Below are 17041 nucleotides of genomic sequence, written 5' to 3'. Positions count from 1 at the left end.
TTCCATCTTAGCAAAATAGACTAAGGAATGCAATTTAAGCTCAAAGCCCAAAAACTAAGAATACCATGAAAATTATGATAGAAATCAATGAAAATGAAAACAGGAAACAACAGAGAAAATCAATGAAATGCAACTCTACCTCTTGGAAAATATATATATTTTTAAGATTCTCTAGGAAGACTGACCAAGAAAAAAGAAAGTAAACATTATGAACATCAAAAATGAAAAGGGGTCATCACTATTGATCTTGGGGACACTAAAAGAAAGATCAAAGCATACTACAAAGAACTCAGCAGATGTAGTGGAGCAATTCCTGGAAAGTACAAACTAACAAAATTCACATAATGAGAACCATATAACATAAATAACTTTATATCCACAAGGAATTGGATAAATTATTCTATGACCTTGCAAAAAATAAATCACCAGGCCTAAAAGTTGTCACCAGTAAATTCTACCAAAACTTTAAGGAAGAAATGATATTAATTCTCCACAATCTTTTCCAGAAAATAGAAGAAGAAGGAGCACTTTCTAATCTATTCTATGAAGTGAGAATCAGCCGAATACAAAAATCAGAAAGCACATTACATGAATAAAAATGCACAGAATATTGTATCTTAAAAAGACAGAGACAAAATCATGACCAAAATATTAGCAAATCAAATCCAATACATTTTACACATTTTGATGAAATAAAAGTTATATTAGGCATGCAAGGCTGGTTCAACACTTAAAATTAAAATCAATCAAAACAATTCACCACATTGACAGACTAGAGAAGAAAAAACATATGATCACAGACTTGGCATAGAAAAACACACATTTGACAATACCCAACATTCATTCATGATTAAAAAAAAACCTCTTAGAAAAGTTGGAATAAAGGATAACTTTCCCAATATGATTAAGAACATCTGAAAAACAAACAAACAAACAAACAAAAATCTGTTCAATTAGCATCATAATTAATGGTAACAGGTGGATGCTTTCTCCCAAAATCAAGATTAGGGGAAAGATGTTGCTGTGGTATGAATATGTGTCACCTTCAAAACTCCTTGAAATTTAATACCCAATATGGCAATATTGAGAGGTGAAGTCTTTACGAGTTGACTGGATCATGAGGGCTCTGCCTTTATGAATGATTTATAATCAGGGATAACTGGTAGCTTTATAAAAAGAGAAAGAAGAACTTGGTCTTCCACATGAGCACTCTCAGCTCCCTCACCATGTGATACCCTGCACCAACTCAGGGCTTCCCAGATCTTTATTTCAATTACCATTCTCCAATTATAGAATCCAAGGCTCTTTGAAGAAATGAATAATTTTAGACTGATAGGAACTATTCAGGATGAGCCAGGAGCATATTGTGGTGACAGGAAATAAGAAAAAGTTTACCCACAATAATAAGGACAAAGGGACACAGGGGCTAATTGAAAGAGATTCCAATAGCCAAAGATGAAACAATCTGAGCAACAGAATTAATAAAGTAGTACTGGATTATAACCCAAATTATAAAATAAATATCCAAGTGTCCATACTGATACAAAAAGGATTGTATATATCAATAAATAATGAAAGAGGATAGGTAAATTTCCTGTTCAGAATGATTTCAAGTTATTTATGTCATATTTGGTCTTTAAGAAAGTGGAATAATACTCTCCACTCCTTACTTGTGGGCTGTGTGTGGTGACTATCTTCCAAAGAGTACAGTATGGAATGAGAGGGGAAGAAAAATTAACTTTACAATGGAGATGACTTACAAATCCTAACTCAAGTTAGATGATTAAGGTTAACATCAACAGCAATAAGATACATTCATAGTATGCACTCTCAATATGATGTGATGAGAATGGTACTTTAAGTCTTGTTTTTCTTCCCCAAAACAATTACTCCAATCTAATCTTGAGAAAAGCATCAGACAAATCCCAACTGAGGGACATTCTACAAGATACCTTAACCAGTGCTTCAAATTACTAAAGAAGAAGGAAATTCTAAGAAACTTTAATGATTAAAAGTAGCCAAAGAAGACATTACTGCTAAATGTCAGGTGGTATTACGTATCGGATTCTGAACAGAAAAAGGACATTGGGTAAAGATTGGAAAAATTTTAATGAAAAATGCACTTTATTAAGTACTTTAACAGTTAATCAATGTTGGTTCATTAGTTTTGACCAACATACCATAGTAATGCAAGGTGTTTACATTGGAATTATCTGTATGATCTTTGCAATAATTTTGTAAATACAAACCCCCTGTAATAAAAAGGAAATAAAAGTTTAAAAGTAAAAAGGGAACCATATATTTATATCAATATCTTCATGTCTCTCACTCTCTGTCTCTGTAACTATCTGTTTTTAATTTAAAAATTCTTTTGAATCATCTGGGGATTTTTGCCAACATACTGGTAATTGGATTTCAACTCCACTCAATTATATGAGAAAATATATAGTAGCTTTTTTGGCATTGGCATCAAATTTTTTTAAAGCTTCCCAGGAGATAGTAATGTGTACTCAGTATTATGAACAATTGAATTAGATGAACTGAATGATTACTCCTAAAGAAATAGAAAACCGGAGTATTTTAATAACCATAAAATACAAGGAATCAAATGCAAGTGGCTTTATTTGTGAAGCCTATCAAATTTTCAAATAACAGGTAATGCCTAGATTGTTTAAACTTCTCTAAAACAGAGAATACTTTTTGAAAAAGTTTCATTATTCTTTCTAAGAAGTGAGCATAACCTGATATCCAAAGTCATCTAATAGATCACAAAAATGACCCCAATAAAAACAACATTATATGTAGACCAATCTCACTCATGGACGGAGATGCTACACTATGTTAAAGAAATAATACATCAAGAAAAAATAGTTTTAATCTCAGAAATGATCTTATGGTTTAACATAAGGATATTCATTGATGTGATTCACTGTACTAATAGTTTAACCCACATAAATCCAGGGAGGAACATATTCCAGTCCTTGTATAAAACCTTAGTCATATTACCAAATTAACTGTAAGGTATTTAAAAGCTCCTTTGAATTCACAAAACATATGTCGACTTCACAAATCCCGTCTTTGTGCATAATAACACTTCAAAAAATTCTTTTCAAATGTTTCTTCTACATATTCATCAAATCCCCAGAAATTGACTCAAAGACTTTTCCTCCTACAAATTTATCCCCAAACCTGGCCTATACATATACAGTTCACTACTTAACACAGGTTTAAACTACGCAAGTCCATTTACAGGTGGATTTTCTTTTGCTTCTGCCACCGCAAGAGAGTAAAAGTAACCCCTTCTCTTCCTTCTCCTCCTCATCCGACTCAACATAAAAATGATGAGGATGAAGACCCTGATGATGACCCATTTATTATGATGATCTATTTATTATGATGAATAGTAAATATATTTTCTCTTCCTTATTAATTTTTAAATATTTTATATTCTTTAGCTAACTTAATTGTAAGAATACAGTATCAAATATATACAGCATACAAAATATGTTTTAATCAACTATTTATATTATTGGTAAGGCTTCCAGCCAACAGTAAGCTGCTATTAGTCAAGATTTTGCAGAGTCAAAAACTATATGCAGATTTTTGACAGAGTAGGGGTTGGTAGACCTAATCTCCACGTTTCTCAAGATCAACTGTATACTTTCATTTCTTATCCCATCTAACTTCAATACTCTCTTTCTTTTTTCCCTTCATTCAAACATTAATTCTCTGTACTTTCTAAAGCAGATCCTGTTAGATTCATAGTTTTTCCTAATCGGCGTTTTTCTTAAAATAACCTGCACAAAAGGCTAAGAGGCCAATGAGACAACACAGAATCATTTTAACAAGAAAGAAGAGTGGGAAGAAATGGAAAGTTTCAAAATGGAACTTCAAAATTGTCTTTAATTGGTGAGCTGGAATTTAAAGAAGTTAATTAATTTGAGTTAATATGTTTCACTCAGTCATAATAGATTAATGGGTTATAACCTCATGGTTATTTTGATACAGTCAAAAAACGCACTTACCAAAATTCAAAAATTTTCCTAATAAATATATCTTAGCTGTAAATGAGGAACATTTCTTAAAGTCAGCATATTATTAAGGAATCATTTCAAAAGTTAGCAGAAAGGATGAACTCCTTCATCAATGATTTTGGAAAAATTGTCTCTTTGGGGGAACAAATGGGGATAATACAGAATATTTCACATTATACTCACAAGCATACTTTGGATGGGTTAATACTAAAACAAAAATGTATTAATTACATTTTAAATTAATACTAAAACAAAAATATGTATAATAATATAATATAAGAAATTATAATAACAAAGTAGTCCTGAAAAAATGTAGTAAAACTAAATAAAATAAATAAAAATGTGAAAAACAATTCCAGCCAGGTGTGGTGGCCATGCCTGTAATTCCAGAAATTTGGGAGGTCAAGGGAGGAAGATTGTTTGAGCCCACGAGTTAGAGACCAGCCTGGGTAACATGGTGACACCTCCTCTCTACAAAAAATTAAAAAATAGAAAAGCAGGGCATGGAGGCATATGCCTGTGGTCCCAGCTACTAGGGAGGCTGAGGTGGGAGAATCACTTGAGCCTGCAGTGGAGCCATAATCATGCCAGTGCACTCCAGCCTAGGTGACAGAGGGAGACCCTATCATTAAAAAAAAAAAGAAAGAAAGATAAGAAAAGCATTTCCATTATTTTGCAGTGTGTAAAATCCACTTACAGAACATAAAATCTTTAATGCCCTAAGAAAAAAATAGGCAGATTTAAATCAACAATAATGAGAATCAAAACAATGACAGATATTATAAACAAAATTAAGAAACAAGCAACAAATTAGGAGAAAATAGTTGCATCATATAAAATATATATCTGGAACATTCCTATAAATTAGATTTACAAAGGCAAACAACAGAGTGGAAACATGTGCAAAGAATAGGAACAAAAAAATAAATCCAAGCAATTAGCAACTCTAACAAGAAATTTCTCAGCCTCCCAGAAATAGCAAAAATGCAAATAGAAATGCAGATAATTAGGGTGTGTCCTTTTGTTTATTAACAAGATAATATGTTTTGGCTCTGTGTCCCCCCGACAAATTTCATCTCGAATTGTAATCCCCATATGTTAAGACAAGGACCTGAGGGGATATGGATCATGGTGGCGGGTCCCCCCATGCTGTTCTCATGGTGGTGAGGGAGTTCTCAGGTGTTCTGATGGTTTAAGTGGCAGTTTCCCCTGTGCTTTCTCTCTCGTGCTGCTTGTGAAGCAGTTGCTTGTCTCTCCTTCACCTTCTGCCATGATTGTAAGTTTCCTGAGGTGACCCGCCCCCAGCTATGTGGAACTGTGAGATAATTAAATATCTATTCTTTATAAATTATCCAGTCTCAGGTATTTATAGTAGTGTGAAAATGGACTAATACACAAGACAAAAGTAAAACTGAATTGGCAAAGCAAACAGGCAGTCTTATCAAAGAAGCAATTAGGTGTTATTTGTCTAAGTCTAAAAACAAGATCAAATAGTGTTTGACCCAGTAAATCAATTTCTAGGCATTTTTTGTACATGTGTAGAAACATATATATGTATTATATATATAATTTTAATAAAAAAATTGGAAATTAATATGATTTGGCTGTGTCCCCATTTAAATCTCAACTTGAATTATACCTCTGAGAATTCTCACATGTTATGGGAGGGACCCAGGGGGAGGTAATTGAATCACAGGGACCGGTCTTCCCCATGCTATTCTCATAATAGTGAATAAGTCTCATGAGATCTGCTGGGTTCATCAGGGGTTTCTGCTTTTGCTTTTTTCTCATTATCTCTTGCTGCCATCATGTAAGAAGTACCTTTTACCTTCTGCCATGATTCTGAGGCCTCCTCAGCTATGTAAAACTGTTAGTCCAATTAAACCTCTTTTTGTTCCCAGTTTCAGGTACGTCTTTATCAGCAGTGTGCAAACAAACTAATACAAAAACAATACAAATTTTCATAAAATTTTAGCAAGGTAAATTGCCATCTAACTAGAGGCTACATTTTGCAGCCTTCCTTAGGCTTGAAGGTGATCCTATACCAATTCTGGGCAATCATATGTGAATAGCAATTATTTTTGCAATTTCTGGGCAGTAGGAATATCAAACGGAAGCTGTTAGTTTTTCATTTCTTCTATTATTTCTGCCCCATTATATGAGCCATAACAAAACATGGCGGAGAGGAATCAGCTCCTCTTGTGGAGATGACAAAAATGAAACAAAACATTTTAATGGATGGATGGAATCTAGGTCACCAAAAACTGTTGTAGAGAAAGCCTCCCAACCCTCCTGGAACTTTTGTGTAGAAGAAAATCATACTTTCCATTTGACTTAAGCCCCTAATATTTGGTTCTAGATAAAGAGGTTGAAATAATACCTCAACCAATGTAGTAGTAAATCACACACATTGAGCCTGTGACTCTGAAATGTGAAAGCACTGTTATAGACACTTTTATCAGAATTCACATACAGGTTTACATTCAAAACCAACAAAGTGACATGCTGACATCTCCAAAATTCTTAAAGACACAAACCTCAAGCAGCTTAGATTTTATCTTAGTTACATCTTTTTTACTAACCTCCAAAGTAAGAGCCATCTGTCAGCTTCATTTCTTTACTGGATTTTGTAATGACACCAGCAACACCATGTTGAATGAAATACATTTTTTTACCCACGGCTCCTTCTCGTATGATATAATCTCCAGGTTGAAACACCTCAAATCTCAACTTGCTCAGCATGGCAGTCACAAAATTAGGATCCGCATTAGCAAATAAAGGCATTGTAGCCACCAGTTTCCGACAGTTGAAGTTGACTATCTCCTAAAGATGTCAAGAGTAAACAAATATTAAGAGAGATATTAATCATATCTGGAAGAAAAACATGCTGAAATTTAAAAAATAGATATAGCATAACATTGCAATTTAAATTTAGATACAAAAATTCATAAATTATAGTAACGCACATCACATTACAGTCAGGATTGCATTTTATTTTGATGTTGAAATTTTTGTATTCCCAGAACCTAGTGTAGTATAATATATTAAATATTCGATAAATGTTAATTCAATATATGAAAATCTCATCTTTTAAAACTTCCCATTTCTTTACTACTGTGTATATGAAGCTAAAACTTCTAAAATGTGAATATATTTTATTCTTCATTTTATCTTTTATTTATGAAGAAAGAAAGCCATATCACTTCCTATTAGCTATGACATTGCTGCTTCTGTGCTCCATTTTGTCTGGGCCCAACTACCAGACAAAAGCATTTTGATGTTTTTTTTTTGTTAATGTCATTCACATTAGAGTGAGGACAATGGATAGTACAGAAAAAGGTTACACAAAGGAGACTCTAATCTAAAATTATAAATTCATCAGGCACAGTGGTTCATGCCTGTAATCCCAGCACTTTGGGAGGCCAAGGCGGGTGGATCACGAGGTCAGGAGTTCAAGACCAGCCTGGTCAAGATGGTGAAACCCCGTCTCTACTAAAAATACAAAAATTAGGTGGGCATGCTGGCGGACACTTGTAATCCCAGCTACTCGGGGGGCTGACGCAGAGAATTGCTTGAACCCAGGAGGCGGAGATTGCAGTGAGCAGAAATCACACCACTGTACTCCAGCCTGGAAAACATAGTGAGACTCAATCTCAAAAAAAAAAAACAAACCCAAAATTAAAATTATAAATTCAGTTGGTGCCTGGGCTAGAATCAGAAGTCGTTCTTTCTAAAGACTCTTGGGATTCCATTGCAAATGATGGGCTAGGGGGAGGACATATTTGCCTTTTCCTGACTTGTTTGTTTTATTCCAGGAGCAGGTCAGTTCTTAAATAGGAGATCTGTATGTTTGATTTCATTCTGTGGATTCTGGTCAAGATTAAACATATTTTTGTCCCTCTGGATGAAAACAGAAATGTGGAATCAAACATTTTTAATCATGCAAATCAGTTATGTGACACAGAATAGACAGTGGAAATCTACATTTTGCCACAAAGCCACTTCTCAGAAATTTCCTTACCAATGAGTCGCCCCACAAAAGGTTGGGACTGCATTTGTGATTTTGTTTAAGCCCCCCACAAAAGGTCGGGACTGCATTTGTGATTTTGTTTAAGAGGCACAGAAATTGGTCATGTCTGCTAAGAGGTGAAAAGAAGGCACAAAGAATCATAGGTAGTAACAGAGTCTGAGAACTCTATCTTCTGCCTTGGGGAAATATGCTATACAGACCCATAAATTCCAAGACTGAGAAAGAAAGTTTCCATGATCTTATTTCATCAAATGATCTAATACCATCCAGGATAGATAAAGAATTCCAGTTGATACAGAAGGCATAACATTTTGGATCTACCGTGGAAGAAAAGGTGTTTCATTCTCAACAATATTTTGTGAGTTTAGTTAAGAATAACAATGTCTGTAATAGTGGAGCTTCATGGAAGATGAGAAAATATACACAAATAAGCAACAATAATCAGAAAGTGAACTTAGCAGCAAAGACAAGAGAAAGATATTAAATGTGGTACTTAGTGCAGCATTATTCAGGCCAAAATATACACTTGAGTCCATGATTGACTGTATCTAGGGAAATTTGTGATAATTTTATCTGATGCATGGAGTGTGGGTCTATAATAATGTTCAGTAAGTAGTAAGTACTGAATAAATATGCATGCATATAAAGGAAGCAGTGGAGAAGGAAGAAATGAAGGAGGGGAGGAAGGAAAGAAAGAAAGGAGGAAGGGAGGGAGCAGATGGGAAGGAAAGAAGGAATGGATTAAAGAAGAAACAGAGGCAGGGAGGGAGGGAGGAAGAATAAAGAAGGAAGGAAGGAAGGAAAGAAGGAAGGAGGGAAGGAAAGAAGGAATGGATTAAAGAAGAAACAGAGGCAGGGAGGGAGGGAGGAAGAATAAAGAAGGAAGGAAGGAAGGAAAGAAGGAAGGAAGGAGGGAGGGAAAGAATGAATGAATGAAGGAAGGAAAGAAGGCAGGGAGGGAGAGAGAAAGGAAGGGAGGAAGGTGGAGTTTCAGTTGTAAAAAAGTATTCACAAACACTAATTTTATTCTCGTTGAGAGATGGTTACTTAAAACTCAGCTTTCTCAAGCAAATGGATTGAGAGACAAGTCTTCTGCATTAAAAAATTTGTTTTTACTATTCCAAATATTTCTATACAAAACAACAGGAAGATAAAAAGTGATGTGGAGTTAAAAGAAGACGGAGCTATGTCATGAAAATAGCTAGATTAGTTGATTGAGAGTTAATTATTTCACATATAAAATGATGTAGAATAATACTGTGTAGGAAATTGAAAATGACTCAGATTATAGAGAAAATAATTTTTCATACAAAAAAATAGAGAATCCCTTCATGTTTGTACCTTGATTTGAACTATGCAAATGTTTCACTTCACTGATCTCTCATTTTTTTTTTAGGAAATAATTGCAATTATGAATAACTTGTTAATGATACATTGCATATCCAGGTGTTTCTGTTAGAACTCCATTTATTATAATACTCCTGGAATAATTTCATATTTTTGTTTGAAGAAATCTATTAATGTTTTCTTCCTTCATGCAACTTTTACTTCCCAGGAGTATTACCTGATTAAAACTGTACATTCTAACAAAGATATGATAGAAAAAAGGTAATGAGACAGAATCTTCTTGGATTCTAAAAGTCTTTCATCCTCCCATGAAAACTGCTTTTTTTGAGGATATCTAGTATATAGAAACAATCATGTAAGTATAGAATGAAGCAAAACTTTAAAAAAATATTTTTAATCAATCACCTTTCCTTATGGCACATTGAGGTAAATAAAACACACAATTACTATCTCTAACATTCATTCAGATTACTTATGGCACTTGTTATAATTATCTCTTTTAATCAAAATATCAGATCTGAGTTAGGAGTATTATCTATATGCATTAAATTGAGGAAAGGTTGCTTGCTAAGGAAGGCAAACACATGGTTCTGATCTTAGTAATAAGTTGCTCCAGACTATTAAGTTTATGCTGGCACTTTAAAAAATGCAATTATTTCTTTCCTGGAACATTTTGTAGTATAAGAAAGTATGTACATGCTAAAAACAAATGAAAAAACAAACAGAAAGACCAATCCCCAAAATGAAACCGAACAAAAACCCCACAGTAATGAAGGTATTTCAAAGGCACACAGGGGCCAACTGAAAGAGCTACCAATAGTCAAACAAAGCTGGAAAAATTTGAGTAACAACAACAAAAAGTATTGGATTAAACCCAAAGTATAAAATACATAACCAAGATCACATACAAATCTAGATGACTGGCTAAACTACTAAAAAGTCAGGGATAACACATAAACTTTCTCTTTAAATTCAAAATAATTTCAAATAATTCATATAAACATTCCTGCCTCAAAAAGTTGGAGAATAATTACCAAACCCTTAAGGATGGGCTGAGCATTGAGCATGGGGACTTCCTTCAAAGAATACAATAAGGAAAAGAGGGGAAAAGTAGTAACTTTCCAATAGAGAAACATGAAAAACTCCACCTCAAGTCAGACGATCAATGTTAACATCAACAGTGCTAAATCATGTTGGTAGCATGTACTCTTGGTATGATGTAATCAGAAGGGCATTTTACTTTTGTGGCATTCCTATAACAAGCCCATAATCCCAGTTTAATTATGACAAAACCATCAGCAAACCCAAATTTAGGAAAATTCTACGCAATATTTGGCCAGTTCTCCTCAAGATGATCAAGGTAATCAAAAACAAGGACATTTGGAAAAAACTGTCCCAGACAAAGGGAGACTAAGGAGACAGGACAACTGACCATAATGTGGTATCCTAGATGGGATCTTAGGACAGAAAAAAAGAACTTTAAAGCAAACTAAGGGAATCTGAATGATGTTTGGACTTTCAATAATAATGTATCAATTTTGAGTCGTAACTGTAGTTATAAGGTATTAAAAACAGGGGAAACTGGATGTGAGGTATATGGGAATTCTCCATACTATTTCTGAAGCTTTTTTGCTTACATAGTTTGGATGCTTAGCACTCCACGATTCATGCTGGAATCTGACCTAATATTGGAGGTGGTGCACGGGAGGAGGTGTTTCAGTCATGGGGGAGAAGAACCCACATGAATGATTTGGTGCTGTCCTTGAGTTAATGAGTGAGTTCTCACTCTCTTAGTTCCCATGAGAGCTGATTGCTAAAAGGAGCCTAGCACCTACTCTCTCTCTCACGTCTTCTCTCATGCGACATGCAGGCTCCCCTTCCCCTTCCACCATGATTGAATATTTCCTGAGGTCCTCACTAGAAACAGATGCTGGTGCCATGCATCTTGTATAGGCTGCTGAATTGTAAGACAAATCAATTTCTTTACAAATAACTCCGCCTCAGATAGTCATTTATAGCAATGAAAAATGAATTAAGACATCTGCAAGTATAAAATTATTTAAAAATAAAACGCTTATTAAAGATGTAATTACTGCTCTTCATAGTTAAGAAAATATGATATTTTGTCATAGCATGTAAAGCATATTTTCTTTAATTTAACTCATTTAAAAGTTAATTTAAAAAAGATCTCCTAGTAAATACTTGAAAACAGTCATACCATAGTGCAGTCTGGGGTTAAGCAGCAGGCTTGGAATGTGTCTGTTTATTTGCTGTGGAGTTAATAACTGTAGTCTGTCATAAGAAGACAAATTGTATATATATAATGCATTTTCAACCTCAGATAAATGTTTTTTATCAAGTTTTTGTTTACTAATAAAAATCTATAATTATTTCTGTATTCAGTTCCATTGGTCTATGAGTCTGTTCTTGTACCAGTACCATGCTGTTTTGGTTACTGTAGCCCTTTAGTATAGTTTGAAGTTGGGTAGCATGATGCCTCCAGCTTTGTTCTTTTTGCTTAGGATTGTCTTGGCTATTTGGGCTAGTTTATAGTTCCATAAGAATTTTAAAACAGTTTTTTCTAGTTCTGTGAAGAATGTCAGTAGTAGTTTAATGGGAATAGTATTGAATCTATAAATTGTTTTGGGTGGTATGGCCATTTTAACAATATTGGTTCTTCTTGCCCATGAGTATGGAATGTTTTTCCATTCATTTGTATCATCTCTTATTTCTTTGAGTAGTGGTTTGTACTCTCCTTGTAGAGATCCTTCACTTTCCTTGTCAGCTGTATTCCTAGTTATTTTACTCCTTTTGTGGCAATTGTGAATGGAATGTCTTCTGAGATTTGTGTCTCAGCTTGACTGTTGGTGTACAGGAATGCTGACACAATTTTTGTACACTGATTTTGTATCCTGAGACTTTACTAAAGTTGTTTATCAGCTTAAGAAGTTTTAGGCTCACATAATGGGGTTTTCTAGACATGAGATCATGTCATCTGCAAACAGGGATAGCTTGACTTCTTCTTTTCTTATTTGGATGCCCTTTATTTACTTCTCTTGCCTAATTGCTATGGCCAGAATTTCCAATACTATGTTGAAGAGGAGTGGTGAGAGAAGACATGCTAGTCTGGTGCTGGTTTTCAAAGGGAATACTTCAGCTTTTGCCCATTCAGTATGATGTTAGCCATAGGTTTGTCATATATGGCTCTTACTATTTTGAGGTATGTTCCTTCAATACCTAATTTATTAACAGTTTTGAACATGAAGGTATATTGAATTTTATCAAAAACCTTTTCTGCATCTATTGAGATAATCATGTGGTTTTGTCTTTAGTTCTGTTTATGTGATTAATCATATTTATTGATTTGTGTATGTTGAACTGACCTTGTATCCCGGGGATGAAGCCTACTTGATTGTGGTGGATAAGCTTTTTGATGTGCTGCTGGATTCCGTTTGACAGTATTTTGTTGAGGACATTTGCATCGATGTTCATCAAGGATATTGGGCTAAAATTTTCTTTTTTCGTTGTTTCTTTGCCAGGTTTGGTATCAGGATGATGCTCCCCTCATAGAATAAGTTAGGGAGGACTCCCTCTTTTTCAATTTTTGGGAATATTTTCAGTAGGAATGCTACTGGCTCTTCTTTGTATATCTGGTAGAATTCAGCTGTGAATCCATCTGGTCTTGGACTTTTTTTGGTTGGTAGGCTATTTATTACTGCCTCAAGACTAAATGTAAAAACTAAAACTATAAAAACCCTGGAAGATAACCTAGCCAATGCCATTCAGGACAGAAGCACAAGCAAAGATTTTATAATGAAGATCCCAAAAACAACTGCAACAAAAGCAGAAATTGACAAATGCGAACTAATTAAACTAAAGAGCTTCTACACACCAAAATAAACTATCAACAGAGTAAATAGCCTACGGAATGGGAGAAAATTTTTGCAAACTATGTATCTGACAAATGCTTAATAGCCAGCATCTATAGTAACTTAAACAAAATTATAAGAAAAATACAAACAACCCCATTAAAAAGTGGGCAAAGGACATGAACAGACACTTCTCAAAAGAAGACATATAAGGTCAACAAGCATATGATAAAGAGCTCAACATCACTGATCATTAAAGACATGTAAATCAAAACACGATGAGATACCATCTCACATCAGTCATAATGATTATTATTAAAAAGTCAAAAAACAATTGATGCTGGTGATGTTGTGGATAAAAAGGAACGTTTATACACTCTTGAAGGGAGCATAAATTAGTTCAGACATTTATTACATAATTTATATAGCATCAATATGGTTTTTATTTTAAAACATCTCGAGTTGCCCACTAGCAAAAGGGTGGATTTCAAACGTTACTATTTAAAATACACTGGTTCAATTTCTTCCTACATTTGCAATCAGCTTATGTTAGAAAATTTGTTTAAACATCTGAGAAGGGAATTGATAAATTTGCTGACATTTTATTTTGCTAAAATAAGTCATAAGAAATATTGGGTATAAATACCCATGCAGAAATAACATAATTTTGAAGTTAAACAATATTAAGTTCTCTGGAGTTGACTTGTTGCTTTAGTGTTGATAATTATGGCATAAGTGTTATGATCCATGGAGAGTATGTTGCCCATAAAAGGAACAGTTCGATGTAAAAGTGTTGGCTGAAGAAATGCCAGAATGTGATTTTGGTAAAATACTTTGCATAAGGTTTCTCATTGAAAATGCATGAGACCTGCAGCTTTACTTATTCCTCTGAGGAAAAGTTCAGACAGAGCAGTAATTGCAGAGGAAGAGTACATGGTCGCCTTGGAACCTGGAGGGAATGTTTGCCTTCAAAGTTCATCAACAGCTTTCTCAAATTTCTAGCTGTGGGCTACACACTGGGAAGCCAAGTAAATAAGCTCAGATGGGAAACGCTGCGAATTATTTCCTCAAATATTTCAAGTTAGAAAAAATCTTTGTAATCAAGAAGAGTCCACGTTGGAAACCAAGGTGTACATACATTTGTATTCATTAAGAAGCTGTCTTAAAAGATGACATGAGATAGAAATATTTATGTCAGATTTTTCTGAGATCCACCTTTCAACCAAATGGAATGGTTGTTTAAGTCTTCTAAAACATTCACTCACACACTTGGGTGAAGATTTTTCTTATGCAACGCCCTCTTGAGGATGCTTTTCATTTGGCAAACAGTAACCCTGCTAAAGGGTAGTGCTAAGATTTTAAATCGAATTTTATATATTACATACAAGAATGAAGCAGCATAATACAAGAATGAAACAGCAATAAAGAATCCTGTTATTTGTTCTTTGGTTGACATGATGTCTATTTATTTTAGATATACAAGTATTTGCTTACAGCAGTCCTTCCCATTATTTTGCTAAAATATGACAGGATTATTCATGTTCATTGTTTAGTCACAGTGTAGGGAGTTTCTTTTTAAGCTACAACAGAATTTGAAGTGGACAAATCCTAAGTGTACACAAATTTTAAGTGATTTTTTTAAAAAAATACATGCACCCGTATAACCAGCTGGATTCAAATACAGACAATTTCTCAGAAGGCTCCTTTTGCCTCATCTTAGTCAACCAAGAGGTTCTAGCTATTCTGATTTCTATCACTACAGAGCAGTTCTGCTTGTTCTTGAAATTCACATAAATGAGGTCGCATACTATGTAATCTTTTGTGTCTTTGTTCTTTTACTCACCATCCTGTTAATGTGATTGCTAACTGTTGCATGGTGGAAGATCATTCTTTTTAAATTTCAGGCTATATTTCATTTTATGGTTATACTACAATTTATTTATCCATTCTACTCTTCATGGCATTTGGGATGTTTCCAGTTTTAGGTCAATAAAATAAACATCAGTTAAAAATTAAAAACTGGGAGGAACATTCTTGAAGCACCTTATGCACTGATTTATCTTGAGTATATACCTTATATTGGAATTTCTGGATAGTGGAATAAGCATATACTTCACTACAGTTGCTGCCGAAAGTTTTCCTAGATAATTCTATTATTCTTCTCTCATTCCATCAACATGTAATGTTTCAGCTGTCCCACATCTTTGGCAAAATTTGATTTTATCATTTAGCCATTGGTGGGTAAGCAGATATATCTCACGGTTTTGCTTTTTGCACTTGTGTTTTTTTCTTATTGTAGTTTTAATTTGCATTTTCCCATTAGTATCCTCATTAAGCACATTTTCTTAAGCTTTTTGATCAGATGAATAGCCTGTTTTGTGAGATGCGCAATAAAGAGTTTCCCCCTTTTTCTATGGTAAGAGTTCTTCATAAACTCTTGACATGAGTCCTTTTTTGGGGAATATGCACTGCAAATACTTTCCATCTGTGGCTTGCCTTTTCATTCTAAGTAGTATCTTTTATTGTAATTGGTTTGTTGATAATTTTTTCCCTCTTTTTTTAGCTTTAGAACTTCCAGAAAAAAATGAGTTTGATATATTCAGATTGTTTCTAGAAGGATTTATGTTAATCACAAATCTGTATTTTGGAATACTAAATACTCTGAGACTTTAAGAAATTTTAAGCAATATCTCATTTAGTTATTATAAAAAAGAATAGCAAAACTTTAAGGTTCCTTTAGGACTATAACTTTATATTGAAACTTAAACATCACTTTATAAAGTCCCATTTTGTGAAACATCTAATTCAGTTCCATTTTACATTATTATTATTCTAAACAGTATGTTTCTGAAAAGTTTTAAGCATGGTAGCTATAAATATAATTTCCACCACTACACAAATGAATCATAGAGTAATCTTAACAAAATAGAGCTGCTGTTACATTGCTAAATTTCTACACTCCAACACACCCTATATTTTTAGACTATACAGAGCATATAAGATCTTCCTTCTAAGAACTTACATCAGACATTCAAAAGACATCCCTACCTGGAGGTTTCTTTATTGACTTTAGAAACAAATAAATCTATGGAAGCAAATCTATACCATGTGAAACTCATCTACTAGAACATCCTATTAAAAAGTGCTCCAAATATCCCATTTTTTCTTTCCAATTCAGTAGCTTGCATTCTTTATAATCAGAACAGCAGCTGGTATGTTTAGGGAGTTTTTCTTAGGCAAAGATAATTCTAAGAATGAATGTAATAAAAAGAAGAGACAACATTTATTGAGTTATTGCTGGGTTTCAGGTATTGTCTAAATGTTTTACAAATATTAATTTATTTTATCCTCCAACAATCCTGTGTCTTAGGTAGTATTACTGCCCCATTTTGTAAATGTTATGTAGTCTGCCAGTAACCACATGCTTGCAAGAGGAGGAACTATGGTATCCCAGGGCAGCCTGGCTTGCTACTTTGGGGTTTTGATGGATTCTGAGAAGCCACCTTAACCTTTGCACAAATCTAGAATCACCACAAATCTTGAAGGTTTAGACATTAACCAACAATTTGTTTTTTTGAGTTACATACATTTGGAAAGACTGACATGGACATTTGTTGATTGTCAGGTGGTAAACTGAAGGCTATGCATTGCCCTCTCTCACCACTCCTATTCAACATAGTGTTGGAAGTTCTGGCTAGGGCAATCAGGCAAGAGAAACAAATCAAGGGTATTCAGTTAGGAAAAGAAGAAGTCAAATTGTC

The 17041-nt window shown here is 34.1% G+C and overlaps 1 protein-coding gene across 1 annotated transcript in view; it reads right to left on the bottom strand.

The window, feature by feature from the left end:
* The window catches only part of HCN1 (hyperpolarization activated cyclic nucleotide gated potassium channel 1), a 382647-nt gene that overhangs the window by 31970 nt on the left and 333636 nt on the right, over positions 1 to 17041 (bottom strand). The window contains exon 6 of the mRNA XM_011970716.1: positions 6617 to 6857. Coding sequence (XP_011826106.1) covers positions 6617 to 6857 — 241 coding nt within the window. The remainder of the gene's footprint in view (positions 1 to 6616; positions 6858 to 17041) is intronic.

This window comes from Mandrillus leucophaeus, unplaced genomic scaffold (genome assembly GCF_000951045.1).
Source record: "Mandrillus leucophaeus isolate KB7577 unplaced genomic scaffold, Mleu.le_1.0 Scaffold968, whole genome shotgun sequence".
NCBI classification, from domain to species: Eukaryota; Metazoa; Chordata; class Mammalia; order Primates; family Cercopithecidae; genus Mandrillus; species Mandrillus leucophaeus.
This window is presented reverse-complemented; position numbering and strand designations above follow the sequence as displayed.